The sequence below is a fragment of the Diadema antillarum genome, unplaced genomic scaffold, assembly GCF_040938485.1.
Source record: "Diadema antillarum isolate AM-2024a unplaced genomic scaffold, OU_Dant_1.0 seq00000103_RagTag, whole genome shotgun sequence".
NCBI lineage: Eukaryota > Metazoa > Echinodermata > Echinoidea > Diadematoida > Diadematidae > Diadema > Diadema antillarum.
The window spans coordinates 996,970-1,013,998 of NW_027271190.1; the positions used below are offsets into that span (position 1 = coordinate 996,970).

A 17,029-nucleotide genomic window follows, 5' to 3' on the forward strand; every position below is an offset into this window, starting at 1 on the left:
AATGCACGTTTTGAAGAGGTTACAAAAGTTCGTGTACAAATACAACCTGAATTGGAGCTCACACACATCACGAAATACACCTGCAATTAGTATCAGTTATTGATAATCCTTGTATGAGTCTATGACATCGAAAGGCTTATGCCTGTTGCGGCTTGTGTACTACCTCGTGTCAGAAAGAAATTAAAAGCATGCGCGTAAAACACGTCCCAAGTGTCACTCGCGTTGGTTCCGACATTATCATTATCATTATCATTATTTTCGTGACAAACATCCGGGCATTTGATGGTCGTAGTGACCACTATAAGACTTTCTCACCACATCCCACTACCACTGGAGTCGTTCAGTGGACTAACCTGCTCACTTCCACTCTGTTTGGCCATTTAAAGTACATTGGTTTGTGGTTCGACCATTTTAGTGCGAAATGTTTGCCATCCGCTAGTCTTTGCATAAGTCCTTTTAGAAGTTTGTTTTGTTTATGTATAGCGTAACTTATTCAGGTGTCATTTACACTTCTGAAGGTGGGATTTTCCAGCCAAGATTGCGTCAAAATTTATTAATCATCAGTAGTGTCAATTAACATAAGGGACTTCAAAAACATGATTGCAGTCAGTAAACATTTGACAGCGTGATTTTGGAATGTAGAAATAGATTATCCAGGTTAAATAACTGAACATTTGATATTTTTTCTTTCTTTTTTTTTGCCTAGAAAGTAGAAAAGAGTTAAAGCCATGCATTTCTATAACAAACAACAACAACAAAGCCGAACCATGTTTTCTTTTCTTTTAAGACAAACAGTAGCAATCAATATCGAAAATTGAAGATGAATTCATTGACGAAGGATAAGCTTTCAATGTGGCGCCGCACGTATTTCTTTCTTTTTTTCATTTTGAAAAGACTGTACTCTTAAGATTTCGTTCAAATCAGAGCAAAAGCAAAGTTTCCATTATTCATATACAACACTGTCTTGACAATTGTGAAAAAAAAAAACCAAACTAGGACAATGTTTTCATGTAGAAAAGTTGTGTCGATGCGTAAGAATTGAGAGTTTAAAAAAGAGAATTTCCCAATAAAACTCACTTCGGACACATACACCGGTAAAAAGAAAAGAAATCGGGGAAAGCGGCTGGTGGAATAAGTATAGCGTAAGCATAGCAACCGCTAGAGGCGTTCTCATCTAGGGGGTTATCACCGGAAGTGCAAAATGCGGTCGGACACACTTTCCATTTCGTGGAAAGAAAGTACGACCTTTGGACTGGCGAGCGAGCCAGTCGGCCCTGGCGCTGTTGTCAGCGGTGGATCGAGACTTTGTGGTTTGATGAAAAACAATCGTGTGTCTGTGAGTATAATGAGAGAGAAAGGGAGAGAGGGGAGAGAGAGAGAAGCGAGAGAATGAGTAAGTTTAAAAGGTGTGACATCATTGATACGAGAGAGAGGGAGAGAGATAAGAATGTTCCAGCATTTTGTCAGAATCTTGGAATTCAATGACGTCACTTCCGTGGAACGCGGAGTGAAGTGACTTGGCTTGATGAACGTGTACAGTCGGAAATAAAAGTAGCAATAGTTATTGTGTAATACATATAGCGTGACAGGCACACTCTTCCCGTCTCAGAACTAGGGTTAGGTTTTACGTGCGAAAGGAGCTCTCTTTAGCGACAATGATTGTGGCAAGAAACTTCCTTTTCTCTCTTTAAGGTTTATGAAAAAAAAAACGTTATCATTCTCGGGTATTTTTCTCTGAAAACATTTTATATTTATCATATGTGTATGTATGCAGATTAATATAGAGAGAGGTGTATGGGTGTATGCAGATTATTATAGAGAGAGATGCATGTATAGATTGATAGACAGATATATACTGATATATAGATATCAATTGATAGATAGATTCAGCCGTCTTTTTAAAAAACTTATTTAATGATATAATGATTTTGTTCTCAGGATCCATTGATACGAACACAATAAAATTGAAGTTGCAGATTGACCGTACTTTGGCCCATTTCTTACCTAGTATTAAAACTTGGAAAGTTGTTGTCCTGTTTCATTTTTTTTTTACTCTGTGTAAGCCTTTGTGTACATACATCCATTGTCACCAGATGTAAACCCTTCTTCTTTCATAGCAGATTTTAACTTAACCTGGAAGGACGCTTATTTATAGAGGCATGTTTGCGACCAGCTTTTCAGGTTGACCAAAAAGAAAAAGGAAGAGGAAAAAGAACAAAACGATGAACGCAACTTGCAGTTCAGGGTCACATTAAGTTTACAATTGGCTAAGGTTACTAGAATTAGAAGAAGTTATTGATACGGGAGAGAGCGCTCAATGGGCTAACAATCCTTTGTTATGACGTAACCCGTATTAGACCAATGAGCCTTCCTCCTTTGATATCATTCATCAATGTTCAGTCACGCCCACAAAACTCCCCCCATTCGTCCAACTAGCCGTGTACACAGCTCACCACACATACACACACACACATACACACACCGGACATACGTCTTGGTTTGTCGGTCGGCTCAAAAACGGATATAAATCTCTCTGCAACGTTTAATAGTAAACAACTTGGTAACATCAATGTTTGATAACCAAATTTCTCTTCTCTTCTCGATACTTGTTAATCTGCCCATTGTTTCGGTGGAGATAAAAAGAGAACCGCTGGCAGTGTTTTCTTCACCTTCTTTGTTAACTCGGATTAGTGTGTGGACATAATGAGAGGACACCGCTGGTAACGATTACACAGTGAGTCGTGTTTTGTGTTTCGCGCCCATACAATCGACTTTGAACTTCCCCGTGATTTTATGAATAGAGGAGCGAAGTGTTTGCACACACGAATGCGGTCCGAAAGCAGACGACGTTACTGCACGGTATTGTTCCTCCGATTGGAAGGGATTTCGCTTTAGCTGACGCGGTGCGAGTAGACTGTTTCCCCGATACAAAAAGTGGCGTAGATTCAGCGAGAGCATTTCATAGGCAGACCTGCCATCGAAGAGCTCGGGTCACCCACGGACTTTCCCCGACAACTTTTCCCTTCCCCGGCCAACGTGACTTTCAACAGATTTACAACATGGTGATCATAGAGCCACCGCCTTCTCTGTCCATGCGAGACCTATATTACCTAGCGGGCGTGGGTCGGGCGTTATGCCCAAGCTACCCCGTGCTTGAGACTAAGGTAAGGCTGTCTCTTTAGCTGGCTGTATTCGTCGTATTTTGTTGTCATTCTTATAATGTCTGTAATGGTGACGAATCTTGGAGTAACGTATGGCTGAAGATTACTGTTCATCGTAATGTGAAAGTAGTCTCGTGCGTGTGTGTTTCCATATTTTGTACATGAATTGATATTGTAAGCGTACAATGCTACACATCTCTTTTCTTATTATCAATCCTACCTAATTTTGTGTAATGTTTCTGAATTTATTGAACTTCACTATTGTTATAATTCATAACAATGATACAATTATTTTCGGCAAATTCAGATCATATTAGCAATAACCAGTTCCAATGAAGCATGTGTCCTGCGTGAAGGGAAGGAAAGACGGCCCACGGTTACCGCATACATAGAAATGGTGATACATGTAGAAATCCGGTATTTCGTCCATTTGAAACTGGTCTAATGCAATTACTATTTTGATTTAGCACGTTGAATATCATCAGTATGGAAACTGTTTGTTTTGTAAATTTTCTGCATCTTAAAGGGGAACATATACTTTCCTTTAAAGAAAAGATCTATATTTCAATCTCTTTTTTTAGATTTTGAAATCAAAATTGATTTCAATCTTCATGATATTACATCGTATACGGTTGAACAGTTTATCGTCTTTAGCACCATTGATGCAATCGCTCGCTGTTTTTTTCTTTTTCGGGGACTGTTTTATACGTGGCAGTTTTCTGATCATCACTAAATCATTAATAACTCATTGTATGGCTCAATGGTTCATTGTTAAGAATTACAGATTTACGTGTTTTATCATTATTTCTATAGAAGGGGTGAATTTCTGGCGAAAATACAGACACCTGTCTTTAAAGATGCCAAAGAGCGTAAAAAGCGGAAAATAGAAAATTGAGAATTGTTAATATCGCAGACAGAATCTTTGTCAAACCGTATCATTGTCTATGGACATGACGTTTATTGATATGACGTCGTTTGAATATTCATGTAATTAAATGTTATTCATTCGCAGTGGGGAAATTACCAAACGAGGGAAAAGCAATTATGAGCACTTCTGAACTTTCAGTCCCGAGTTTCGCATGTAACGATACTCGCTCCTGCTCTCTGAGGTTTCACTTGCGTTGATTTGAATAGACACCTTTTCATCATGCGAAAGTGATTGAGTCCATTCATGGGACAGACACTGATATTACGGGAAAGTGTTACTCATAACAAATTCATCAAGTAGTAACATGAACTCCATATGCCACACAAACAGCAACGAACTGTCATATTTACAGGGCATGTTGCAGAGGATTTCAATCGCAATTATTGTTGTTGAGCCCTGGAGGTAATCAGATTTTTCATTTGTGTTTGGAAAATAATCTTTTTCCCCCTTTTACAGTCACGTACTCCAATCTATAGACCATAAACACAATGAACTTTCCCCCAGTTCATCCCCATTCAGGGCCGATCTATTCTTTTCCAGAACTCTTTCATCGTTACCTTGACTTTCTTCGAGATAAAAGAACCCAGTATGCTACGTTTCTTTTCCCACTTTTGAACAGCCATAAAACGATGGCATATTGTTCTTACAGGTGAATCTTTTTCCTTTCATCTCTTCCCAGTATACGGGCAGACATCTTATCCATGTTTTTGTTTGAAAACGTGAGGGTGTTAGCAAGTTTTATACGGACTTAATTCCTACCCAAAAACAATACCGGGCTCTGGACCGATTTACACCCTAAAAAACCGCGGCGTGCCTTTAAGTCTCGTTCATACAATACGCATGAAAAGAGGTGCAGATCTCTAGTGGCCTGGCCGCAGAAGGACATACGTTCATTAGGATAATTGCCAGAAAATGGAAGAGGTAGGGCATTGGCCTTGTAATCCGACGAATAAAAAAGACTAACAGGATGGGTCAGCCCTATTAGGTTCGGGGTGTATTGTACAAAGTCAACAGTAGACCTTTATCGCGGCACTTGAGAGAGGCCGCGTCTTAATCCGCCAGTCAATGGTTCATGTCTGCAAACTTAACTCTCTACACAGTAGGGCCTATACGCGTAGCAACTGCATAAAGCTGAGAGTTTGGAATAAAAGTTGAACTCTTTATTTTTGTCAAGCTTCCTGATCAAATTTTGCTTTAAGATTTAGACAAATACTACCAAATGACAATAGCTTAGAAACAAAATAGTCATTCTTCCGTCAACTTTTCCCATCGTGTTTGTTTTAAAAGTTGAGAAAATCAACCCCGGGAATCAACGACTGCATGCACTTACGTAGCTTTAATTTCAAGACGGGGTCTGTTTCAAACCAAACAAAAAAAAATAAAAGAAGAAGAAGAAGAAGAAAATATTGCGTTTAAAATTCTAAATTCTATATTTTGATTTCCTCCAGGTACGCTTTTTCATTAAAACAGCAATCCGGAGTTCTTGAATACTTTCTTCTAATATCAAGATTGTCACATTAAAACAGTTTCATTTCCTGAAGAAGGAGGCAAGAGTTTGTTCAAGCTATTCTTTTTACTTTCTGTATATATCTTTCTCTTCTATCGCCATCGTAAGGTGCTTTGAAAACATGAAATGTTCCTTGCAAATGTAATCAAAAATGGAAGCTGGAGATTACGGCTTGTAAAATGCCATGCCATGCCAAGTACTGCATGATTGTGTCGTAGTAGAAGAAGAGCTTGCGACATTCATCCCATCTGTGAGCCGAGTCGAATAGTAGAAGGAAGATGTTTGTGACCAAATTCAATGTTTATTATACACTTTAAAACGAGTCAAAGAGTTCATAGAGGTTACTAGGACCCTTTTTTTGTTGTTACCAAAGCATCACGTTCTGTTTAGTTTTCCACGAAGAGAGAAAAGAAAGATGAATAAATACAAATGAAAGGCAAGCACCATAATACCGTTCCAGTTCACAGAATGCACGCTGCTAGCCAATGGAAAGTGGGCAAAGCTTGTTAAGTCTGTCCATGACGTGTATAAGCCTATACCCTTGAGGCGTGATGCTATTATGTCTTTCATTAATTCTATGCCCCTCTGTCTCTGCCCGAGCATGAATTGGAAAGAATTTTATTGAATATTTTTGTGCGTGTGTGCGTTTTCGCCTCAAAAAGCGATTTTGTTTTGCGCCCCAGCGAAGGTTCCAATTCACTCTCTCCCTCCCCGTCCGGACTCGGGCCTTTTCTTCGCGCGATGTGACCTGCGAAGGAACAGAAAGCAGACAATGCGAAGGCTATGCATGGTTCGAGCGGAATTCAATTCTTTCGTCGCTATTGCAATTATGAAAAGCCGATTGATCGTTCGTCTGTTATCTCTGTGAATATCTGTTGTTGTTGTTGTTGTTGTTGCTGATGATGATGATGATGTTGGTGCTGGAATATTTGGGTTGGGGGCAGTGTTTAGTCAACAATTATAGACCAGTACTCGAGAAGGGTTAGTGAGTCACTGTGATCGATATACAGACAGGCAGGATCGTTGTTAATCGTGTCGAACACACATGCGCACTAACAATTTTCATATTTATCAAAGATGACAACAACAAAACAACTCTTACGTGTTTGACCTGCTTCGACCCTGGACTACTTACATTGTCCCTCTAATCTCAACAGATTAAATAATTTATTTCATCAAATGCTAAACTGCATTGAATGCTAGGGCGACAGCTTTAACTAACACGGGCTTATTGAACGAATTCTCGAATAAATTGCTGATTTTCCACTTTAACGAGTCATGAAGTATACGGCAAGGTTAAAACAATTGAGTGATGTAATTAACAAATCTCCTGCTATAATAATCTGCTTATATATACATATAATGTATGTGTGTGACGTCATTTCACAAGAGAGAAAGAACAACTTTATGAAGTTTTTAAAGCTTTAATGTAAAGTGTTTGACCAACAAAGATAAGGAACTGGTATTTTTCACTTCTCAAACTCCATATTATTGATACTTTAAGTTAGTGTGATGCTATCCAAGAATAGTGCGAAAAAGAACAATGATCACACTGTATCACAGTGAAAAGGTTATGTTTAGTGTGTTTTTTCCTGTTGTGTATTTTTTATTGTTTCACACCACGCATAAATTATCTCCTCTTATATTTTTCTACCCTTATGTGTTACTTTGATCTACATCCTTCCTTGATGACGCTACCAATATAGACTAACCAAAACAAGGGGCGGAAAAAACAAGGAAACAATTGGTCGTTAATCTTGTTCATTTGCGTTGGTTGCACGAGATGGTGAACAATACCGGGCTATTAAAAGTGGTCAATCGACCCCCCCCCCCCCCACACACACACAGAGAGAAACGCATACAGTTTATTATCCCATTAAATGTTCGACTGATAATGACTTTCGGTTTTAGTGAAGTCTGGCTGATAATCGGAAGTTTTTCTCGTGCAAGCCCGAGGCCGCATTGACGCGGTCGTTTGTGACGTCACGAGGTGAACGTCCAGAGTAAACAGGAAACTTTCTCACACTCACTCACCATAGTGCACTGTTTGGTAGAGGCGTTTAGTGGTTACCCCCGCTGTAACCAACGAATTTATCCACTGGTAATGTTTAGGATCGTATTAGATTAGAGAACGGTATAACGGGGAGATGACATAATCTTCTGTCGAGCACTTTTTTTTTTTCAGGTGGGCTACAATGTCGGCCTTCCCATCCATAGACTCCCCCCCCCCCCCCAAAAAAAAAAAAAGGAAATAAGCTTTAGCATCTGATATAATCAAGGAGGTATGAGAGAACTCGTACCTCCTTGATATAATCAAAAGGATTTCCTTTCAGTAATGGTGCTGTCGGCGCCAATCGAATAGAAAAATGACATAAAACGGCGTAACATTTTCAGAAATAATGCGATTTACGAGAAAAATATTACACTTCAAGGTTTAAAATGTATTGTTTCGAGTTTTCGATACAATTAGTTCCGTCGGCCCTATGGATTGCGCGCTGTCCCATGTTTGAAATTAATGGATTGGACATGAACCGGAAGTTACTAGTATTCTGCTGTCACTTATCACGGACAGCTTATCCATCGAGTAGGCCAAGTACGCGACCGGTGAGAATGATCTTCGTGTCACGTCACACACGCATACACACACATGCACAAACCACGGCCAAAATTCTCCCCAACACACAGTGATGACCAAGCAGGCCATGCGTTGACCCGACTAGGTACGACATCCCGGATAATGACGCAATGAGCTATATTTGGCCAACTAGGGGATTATCCGAACCCATACTCATCATCGATAGTTGAGTGTCTCAATCTTATGTCAAAACTGAAATTCTTGGAAATGCGCTTTTGTTTGGATAAGGAAATGTACCGGGATCTGAAAGAAGAAGAAGAAGAAATGAAATGGCTTTTTAACTGTACTGATGACTTCATGTTCGACACTTCTGGAAAGTGAAGTTGTTGCTCCTTCCCTCTCTCCTCCATTCTATCTCTCTCCTTTCTCTTTATTTTCTCACCCTTTCATCCCTCTCCGTCTCTTTTTCTTGTGATACACGGTGAACAAATTTACTCCAGAATGCAATCGTCTCATATATAGGTTTGTATGTATGAATGTGCTGAAACTAAACGGGAGCTCTCACGTCAGATGGTAATTAGGGATTGAAGTGAAAACGAATTCCCCTCTAAAACCAATCATGAATTGTACCATTATGCTAAGACCCTTTTTGCCATGCAGTCCATTACCAAAAGCCTGGGTTGGTTCTTCCATTTCAGCGTGAAATAAAAAGTTCACTGTGCGTGATACGTATTCTGCGGAAAACGTGATAATTAGCATGGGTATAGACTGACTTGCACTTCCGCAATTGAACATCGAGAACGTAAAATGCAATCAAACATTGGAACGGGACTTGGGTTGTGTAAAGTCACCTTCTGGACTTTGCTCGCGGATGTTGTCGTGGTTGTGATAGACAAAGTTTATTGCGGAAGGATGAGTGATCCGGCGAACTGTCACTGTGGACATGCCGCAAGTTCCGCCGGTTTGTTCGGTGTCACAAGAATTGCGTGTATCGATGATATCCATACACAGTGTGGTTACTATGGCGACGTCGATTTATTGGCAGTTATCATCCGATCTGAAACGGAGAGCCTGAAATTTTCTATTTAATGTTTATTAGCCCAAATGACATCGCAATGAAACCTTACTCTCCATAATGTGGCATGAAATTTGTACACGAGGATTTTTTGTTCATATTCCGCATAATCGCATGCCGCATTAAACTTTCAAGTGCTGTCCGAGGTCGGTCTGATCACAATGGAATCAGAAGCTTCATGAGATGAATATCTCATTCATAAGTATCCGATCACCTGCTTAAAGCGTGACCTTAGAAAGCTAACCTTCGACTATTTACCGAGAGTAATCACTGCGGAGAGTGACGGAGTAATTAGATGGTGCTACCAAGGAGGTAGGCGAGCTAGCTGCCAATTCCAAATGCGTGACACTTTCACCCGCTTAAGCGTGTGAATCGAGTATACAGTAAAGTACAAGGCGTATACGTTTAAATCGTTATTGCAATAAGGCCTCAGATTGTGCAGTCAATACCCAGTAACGGATTAAGCGAAATTCAGGAGAAATTGTTTGTTGTTTTGCAATAATGATTTCGAGGGTTGACTCAGTTGGTTTTGAAAGCTTTTATTGCATGCAGAGATGGTAATATACCCGCACTATAATGTATTTTCACAATCACCAGTTGCTGTCATAAGAACGTAGCTCAACATTCTTTCCAGTTTAGACAACATTAATTGTTAACGTAGACAAATAGATCACATAAAATTAACGGTACCCCCACCCACACACACACACACACACACACACATACTCACACGCACATGATATACATGATTGTCGTAAAGTCATGGATATATACCTGCAGCAGAAAAAAAGGAAAACGGAAATCCTTCCCCGCTTATTTGTGCATTGTGAAAGTATGAGCATATAATCATTAGTCTTGATATTTAGTCGTTTTCATAATTTCTCATGTTCTCTCTCACTGAATATTGAACACAAGTTTATATATTGTAGAGCGTGATGACTCGTAATCCGATATGGATGAATTAAATCACTGATATTGGGCCTTTGTTTTCATCTACGAATTTCTTCCTGTTTACCACGCAGCTTCCAGATAGCCGACATCGACTCGTAATGGGGTGCAACGACAACGCCGCGACATCGGAGATGCTGGAGGTCGACTACCAGAAAGGATGCATCTACGAAGTCAAAGACAGAGACTGGGATCCAAAGGACGCCGATCCGAGATCCGTGACGTCACTTCCGGCCAACCTTAGGTTCAAAGTCAGGAACGAACAGGTAATAGTCGTGTAAATTTCATGTCCTTTGTCCATGCACTTTCAATCTTTGACGAATTTTCAGGGTGTAAGCATTTACGGGGTAATTGATGACTCCTAAAGGGAATTTTACAATTTGACCAATGCTGCTTTGATGCATGCTTCCCAGAAAGAAAAAAAAAACCCCGATATATTTAGATCGTTCTGATCTTCCAAGAGAGCGTTTAATTCATGAACTAGCATACTTTATTGAAAGGAGAAGAGCATATCGATTGATGCTATATCATAGGAAAAATACACAAACAAAGACTGGCCGGGGTCTGTGAGTTTCACGCAGATGATGAAGCCCATTTATATTGTTTGGTATAAACTTTGTCCGACCAATAAATTGTGAATACATTAACAGGTAGCGCCGTGTGAGACTCTCTCCCGTAAAAAATATAAACTGTATCATAATGTTTTCGATTTCTCAGTCCTGATGCTGAATAGAATTAGAATGAAAGCTTGCCACACCAATATCAAGTAATGAGCTCATTATGACCCTCCGTGTCAGTGTCAGTCCGAAAGGCTTTCGATATACCCGTAATTCTATAGCATATTTAACACAGTCGCGATACCACCTCGCGATACGGGGCAACAGGATATCATCTTCATTCAGGGTATCATGCAATGTGGCAAGTACATAACACCTTTTCCTGTCATAACATTTCTCCATACATTTTAACACATAACACGTCCGGTGCAAAAAAAAAGTCGTAAGTTCACCTTTGACTCCCGAGCCCCTTAGCCGTTGTAACAAGACAGTGGAAGTAGCGCGCTCGTTCTTTCATGTCGAACTTTCTTAGTTGTATTTCCCCTCTCACCCTTTCTGTCATTCTCATTCCTGTTTTCTTCTATCTTATTTTCTATCTTCCCTTCACTCTGTCTCATTCCGACTCTCTCTGTCAGCCTGACTCTATGTTTTTTCCCAAATCTAATTAAACGACTTCTCATTATGTGCGCATGCTTCAATGTTTTCTGCTAGACTTATTTGTCGCGAGGGGGGGGGGGGGGGGGGAGGAAGTAAAGTAAAGAAAAGAAAAGAAAAGAAAAGAAAAGTCCCGGTTCATGGGAGATGTTATGGATGACAATGGGGAGGGAAGATCCCTCTCTATCCCACAACGGATGTCTAAAGGTCGAGGTAGGTGAGAGATACAAAAGCAAGACTCCCCCTCAAGAACGAGACAAACACATGTTTTTCTCTGCTCTTCTTCATGCAATCCTGGTATCTGAAAAGCACTTTCTTTTTCATCGGCCAACCGTGCATTCGATACCTTGGCAAGTCTGGTGCCCCGTACCTCGTTCGACCTACATTGCCACAACCACAGACAATTGGAACTTTGACATGGAATATTCAAATGGATAGGACGACATTATCATCAACAGCATTCCTAGGTGCTATTTGGGCATTGCTTTAATTAAGAAGATGGCAGATCGAGGTCGTTGTACGAAACTGATAAGGCCGCAATCACTGCGTTCACGTTAGCAGATCAGAACAAAATCCAACTCCACAACCTCAGAATATTCATTGCAGTCTATATAATGCACAGACAGACACATGATACACACACACACACACACACACACACACACACACGTATAACTATAGAATGAGAATATTATATATATTATATATCTGATAATACTTTTACGATGTCATTCAAACACCTGTCGTATATTTGTTTATTTGCCTTTATTGGGTACTCTCACTTTTCATGGTAAATGCAAACATGCTCCCGAATTGTGAGTGTAAAAATGATATTATAATAATTTTTATATGAGAACTTTTAATCGTGTGAGCTGCAGTCGGCTGTAGGTGTACCTTTACTCACTATGTGCTGACAAAAATAGATAGATAGATAGATAAATAAATAAATGAGTCACCGCCGAAAGTGCGACATAATCGTGGAAAGTATAGAGAAGGCCAGTGGTCATCTGTTATTCAGTGTTGGTACCTTCCTGTGTCCACTGGTGGTCATGGTGGTGCTGACCCTCTGCTTAGGACTCGAAGGAATTGGCGCACACATTTGGGCAAAAACATGACTCAAAAATGTTTTCACCTCCCCATTATCACCGTGCCGTCCTTTCATAGCCTTTTGAAATACGTAGGAATGTTCAGTCCTTTGTCGGTGATGGTACACATTGCGACCTCGGACTGATTTATCACGCGTCTGTGCTCCCGAACCCACAACGTGCATTCAGCTTCTCGTGGGTGTCGGCGGTTCGGGCACAATAGCAATGACAATGACAAGATTGTTTGGCGACACATTCTGATCATTTCATCACATTTTTTTTAAAGCAATCGCGCTATACAGGTCTCGGAATTCACATCTACACCGCTTGTCTAAAGTTGTTTAAAGCGATGCTTTTTATCCTATACCTGAAACGAGCTTCGGGACAAAATCGTGATTTTGGATAATGTTGTGATCTTTACTTGTAGTTACTGGGTGGAGGTCTTTGGGATGAGGCATTTTGATTGTCTTGACGTTTATATCTGAAATGTGACACAGGATTTGAAAAGAGTTGCCTCGTACAGAAGAACTTGCGATTATGGTAGGCTATATACAGGTGATAGAGGCTTCATGGTGGTTAATTTTTCTCTTAGAACGTCCACCTACTCGTCTGAATTTGCAGTTTACCAAGTACGCATGCGTGACTGAACGCATTTTGGAGAAAGACGAAAAAATTCCTTAGTCTATTGTCGATTTCACTTTGAGACAAATGGTAGACAATAGCCATAATTTCCCTTACCTGCCGCAACTGTGTGGGCACGTTAATTAATTATCTCCCACTTTGGAAGGTTACTCTAGCATTTCCTCGTTCGGTACGTGGCACTCGAGAGACGAACAACACTTTGGTTCTTTTTCTTGTTTAGGTTTTCAGTTCTCAGACAGTTGTAGTTTTTGTCGGGTTTTTTTTTGTGTGTATGTGTGTCTTTTTGCCGTCTAGCTGTTATCTTTTGGTATCGCATTAAATGCTTCGCTAGATGTTAGTGTTTTGTTAGTATAACTGTCACGCACGCGTGCTCATAGCGTGCCAGCAGCAAAATGTTTACGACGGATAATGTGAAAACGTATGCGTTTCATAACATAAATTTGTATTTGAGAGATAAAGAAACAAAAGGATATCATTACAGTTAGAAGACATTGATTGCAATTTTCTTTTATTATCCCTGTTTACAGATCGTGGGCGTGCTGGCCGATTCCAACATCCCGAAAGGTACGCGGTTCGGACCTCTGGCCGGTCAGATCTACCGCGAGGAGGAGGTGCCAGACGACGCCAACAAAAAGTACTACTGGAGGGTAAGTTCCCCCCCCCCCCCCGGCCCTTCCATTTTTATGATGGTTTGTAGAGCTCTTACAGCAGGCCCTTAAAACAGGTCCCTGGGCTCTGAAAAGTCTACCCTGTTTTTAAATACACATATTTCAGCATTGGAAATTCGTTGAGAGTCAAAATCAAACGAATAAGACTATGAATGATTGCTGATCAATTTATTGATATGTGTTGCACATTTCAGATGGCATTGGCAAAACGCTATTATTTCTGATCATTGAATTTGTTCATGTTCGTGTGAAATTTTTGCGATCTGTGCTGCAATACGTTCGGGAGTGATCAATTAGACTGACATTCAACGTTATTGAATGACAGACAGTGGGTATTCAATCAAACTGCCATTCAGTGCAGCTGTGAAGGGTCACGAAAAAGGACCTGTTCTCCCAATGTCTCACAATGTACTTAACTGATGTTACACTATGGCAGGTGAATTTAGAAGTCATAAAGTACAATAGAGTTATTATTATCCATCAATCTTCGCGTCTATCTCACATTGTTGAACTGGTAACCGATTTTCCGAGACAATACAAGTACCTTCATCCTGTCACATACGTCGCCCTCTATCGCCAACAGATCTACAACCAGAAGAAATTCGTTCACTACATCGATGGCTTTGACAAGTCCAAGAGCAACTGGATGCAATACGTGAGCCCCGCCAGCGCGTCGGCCGAGCAGAACCTCGTCGCCTGCCAGTATAAGACGGACATTTTCTTCTACACCATTAAAGACGTCCAGGCGGGTCAAGAGATGTTCGTCTGGTACTGCACCGAGTTCGCCAAACGACTGGAGCAGCCAGTGACGTCACAGCTTTCCCCAGTCTTGAAAAAGAGTGAGTATTCTCATCTATGAAAGTATTCAGAGGTCCTGTGTGTACATGTAAATTGTCAAGTTTGGAGAACTCAGGCCTTGTAACTTTGTAAAGTCATTGTGTGATAAACGAGTGCTCACTTGATAACAAGGGTAGATAGACCTGTTTGTCTTGTCAAGCACATATCTGACTCATAGATCCTAGTTTAGATTGAAGTAATTCACATTCATCAAGGCTGTTGTAATACCAGGTCAGTGTGACATACTGTAAGATAGAGAGGGAGCTGAAATTGTACTACGTGCGCCCAACGACGTTTTTGAAGTACTGAGTAGTGGATTTCATTGTTGCAGCCTAATTGTTTGTCTAGAATTTAGTCTCCGAATGCCTTATCATTTCCATTAGTGATTGTAATCGTGGTGGTCCTTTCCATGCTCTCCTTTCAGAATTACCTACTTGCGTCACAGCCCCCTCTGAGGGCGTCCTTGACTTCAGCCGTAGGACGAGCCAGCCACCTTCTTCGTCACCTTCCAGAAATCATGAGTCTTCCTACCAGACAACAGCTGGTGCGGTCGCCGCACGCGCGCCGTCCGATCGCCTGGCTGTGGCGCCAGATCCAAGCCTGTACAAGAGCCTCCCGTCGGGCGTCGCGTACGTTCAGCGAGTTGGTAGCAGTCCCCCTGGAACTGACATCAAGCAAGAGCCACCGAGTCCTACTTCTACCACCGCCCCTATGAGTGCCGTGGTGCACTCAAGACAACGCGGTGGTGTTCAAGCAGCACGAATGTTCTCTGGTCACCACGTGGTCATGCCGGTTCCTGTCTACGGGATGTCTCCCAACTTCATCACCACAGCGTCTGGCTTAACCATGCTTCCTTCACAGCCTATCACTACTCTCCCGTCCACTACCGCCCTCCATGCCGCAGACAGCCCGTCGTCGTTCGATGCTTCCAGGAACCGCCCCATCCAGCCAAAAATCCTTCCCAATGCCGCCGTACTGGACGCCAGCGTCTTCGGTATGTCCGACCTGTCAGTAGACCCTAGCCTGAAACACGACGCTCCTCGGCGTACCAGACGCGGCAGCAACCCCAATTATGGACACCGCGCCTTGGGTTACGAGCTTCCACGCCGCAACGGCAAGATTGTCTACGAATGCAATGTGTGCCGCCGCGAGTTTGGGCAACTGTCAAACCTGAAAGTCCATCTCCGCGTTCACACGGGCGAGAAACCGTTCAAGTGCGAGCTCTGCGGTAAGGGCTTCACCCAGTTCGCTCACCTGCAGAAGCACCACCTCGTCCACACCGGCGAGAAGCCACACAAGTGCGACGTCTGCGACAAGCGATTCAGCAGCACCAGCAACCTCAAGACTCACATGCGCCTGCACAGCGGTGATAAACCATTCAACTGCAAGATCTGCCCGGCCAAATTCAACCAGCAAGTACACCTTCGCTTGCACAAGAAGGCTCACATTGACGGCAATGTCGAGCTCTTCATGAACTTTGACTCGGACGCTTCGAGCCCGAACGGGTCCGAGATGAGCGGCCTCCATGACCACCTTGCCAGCACCGACGTCACAGACTACTTCGGAAGAGGCGAAGCAGCTCCATCATCAGAGGAAGAGAGTGGCTACGGGGCGCACGGTGATGCCGACGCCATGGACACAGAGGAAGGGGAGTTGGTGATTCACGAGGAAACCATGAACGGGGGATCGCCAGGATCGTCTCCCGAACGGTTCATGTTTTCTGGTGACCACAGTGAGAGGATCATTGCTGACTCTGAGGGACTCTCTGAACCTGTTCCTGCCGACAGTATTACCGACTTCACCGAAAGCAACGAGGGTTGTGATGACAGCGGGAGAAGCAGCGCCCTCTACGGGGATGCAAGTCCCATTGCCATGCCCATGACAGAGGAAATGAGCATGACGGAAATCTCATCGCAGCACAGTGTCAGTGCAAAGCGCCCTCACTTGTCAGGCGAGTTAAGTACCAAAAGCAAACTCTCGAAGTCCAATCCCGCCCTCAAACTGGAGAACGTTGTTCAAAAAATCCTGAATCGCACGAGTAAGGCATAGCATCATTGGCAAGATGCCTGTGTTCTTCCTTCTGTACAGTTCTTGTGGGTTTATTGGAGGCAGCCATACCAATCAAATCCGTATAATGCTCTACATGTGATTCTGTCCCATTGAGGTTCTGATTGATTCAGATGATTAAATATTCTTGTCATGCTACGCGGCAGTGGTACCTGTCATAGTTGATAAGACATTAACATCTTACAAAAACGACTCGACATAGCCACGTCTAACACCTTTTCTACCTAGAGACAATCATTGTAGTTCATAAGCTTCTTTGTATCACCTTTCAGTTACTACTGAATATTTTGTCCAAGGGGATGATTTTATCATTTTCAGTTAGTAC

At 42.0% G+C, this 17,029-nt stretch overlaps 1 protein-coding gene across 1 annotated transcript; it reads left to right on the forward strand.

Moving 5' to 3' along the window:
• The first annotated feature begins 2,735 nt into the window (after positions 1-2,735).
• LOC139726879 (PR domain zinc finger protein 1-like) lies at positions 2,736-16,686 on the forward strand. Its single transcript, XM_071637872.1, has 5 exons — positions 2,736-3,164; positions 10,269-10,460; positions 13,660-13,779; positions 14,384-14,639; positions 15,062-16,686. The coding sequence occupies exons 1-5, from the start codon at positions 3,060-3,062 to the stop codon at positions 16,684-16,686; spliced, it is 2,298 nt and encodes a 765-aa protein (XP_071493973.1). The 5' UTR covers positions 2,736-3,059.
• The last annotated feature ends 343 nt before the right edge of the window (positions 16,687-17,029 follow it).

Excerpts from the sequence above, each read along its gene's own strand:
- LOC139726879 (XM_071637872.1), top strand. The coding sequence starts at position 3,060 with ATGGTGATCATAGAGCCACCGCCTTCTCTGTCCATGCGAGACCTATAT. Across the intron at positions 10,461-13,659 it reads TCAAAGTCAGGAACGAACAG|ATCGTGGGCGTGCTGGCCGA; the intron begins GTAATAGTCGTG and ends CCCTGTTTACAG. Across the intron at positions 14,640-15,061 it reads TTCCCCAGTCTTGAAAAAGA|AATTACCTACTTGCGTCACA; the intron begins GTGAGTATTCTC and ends CTCTCCTTTCAG.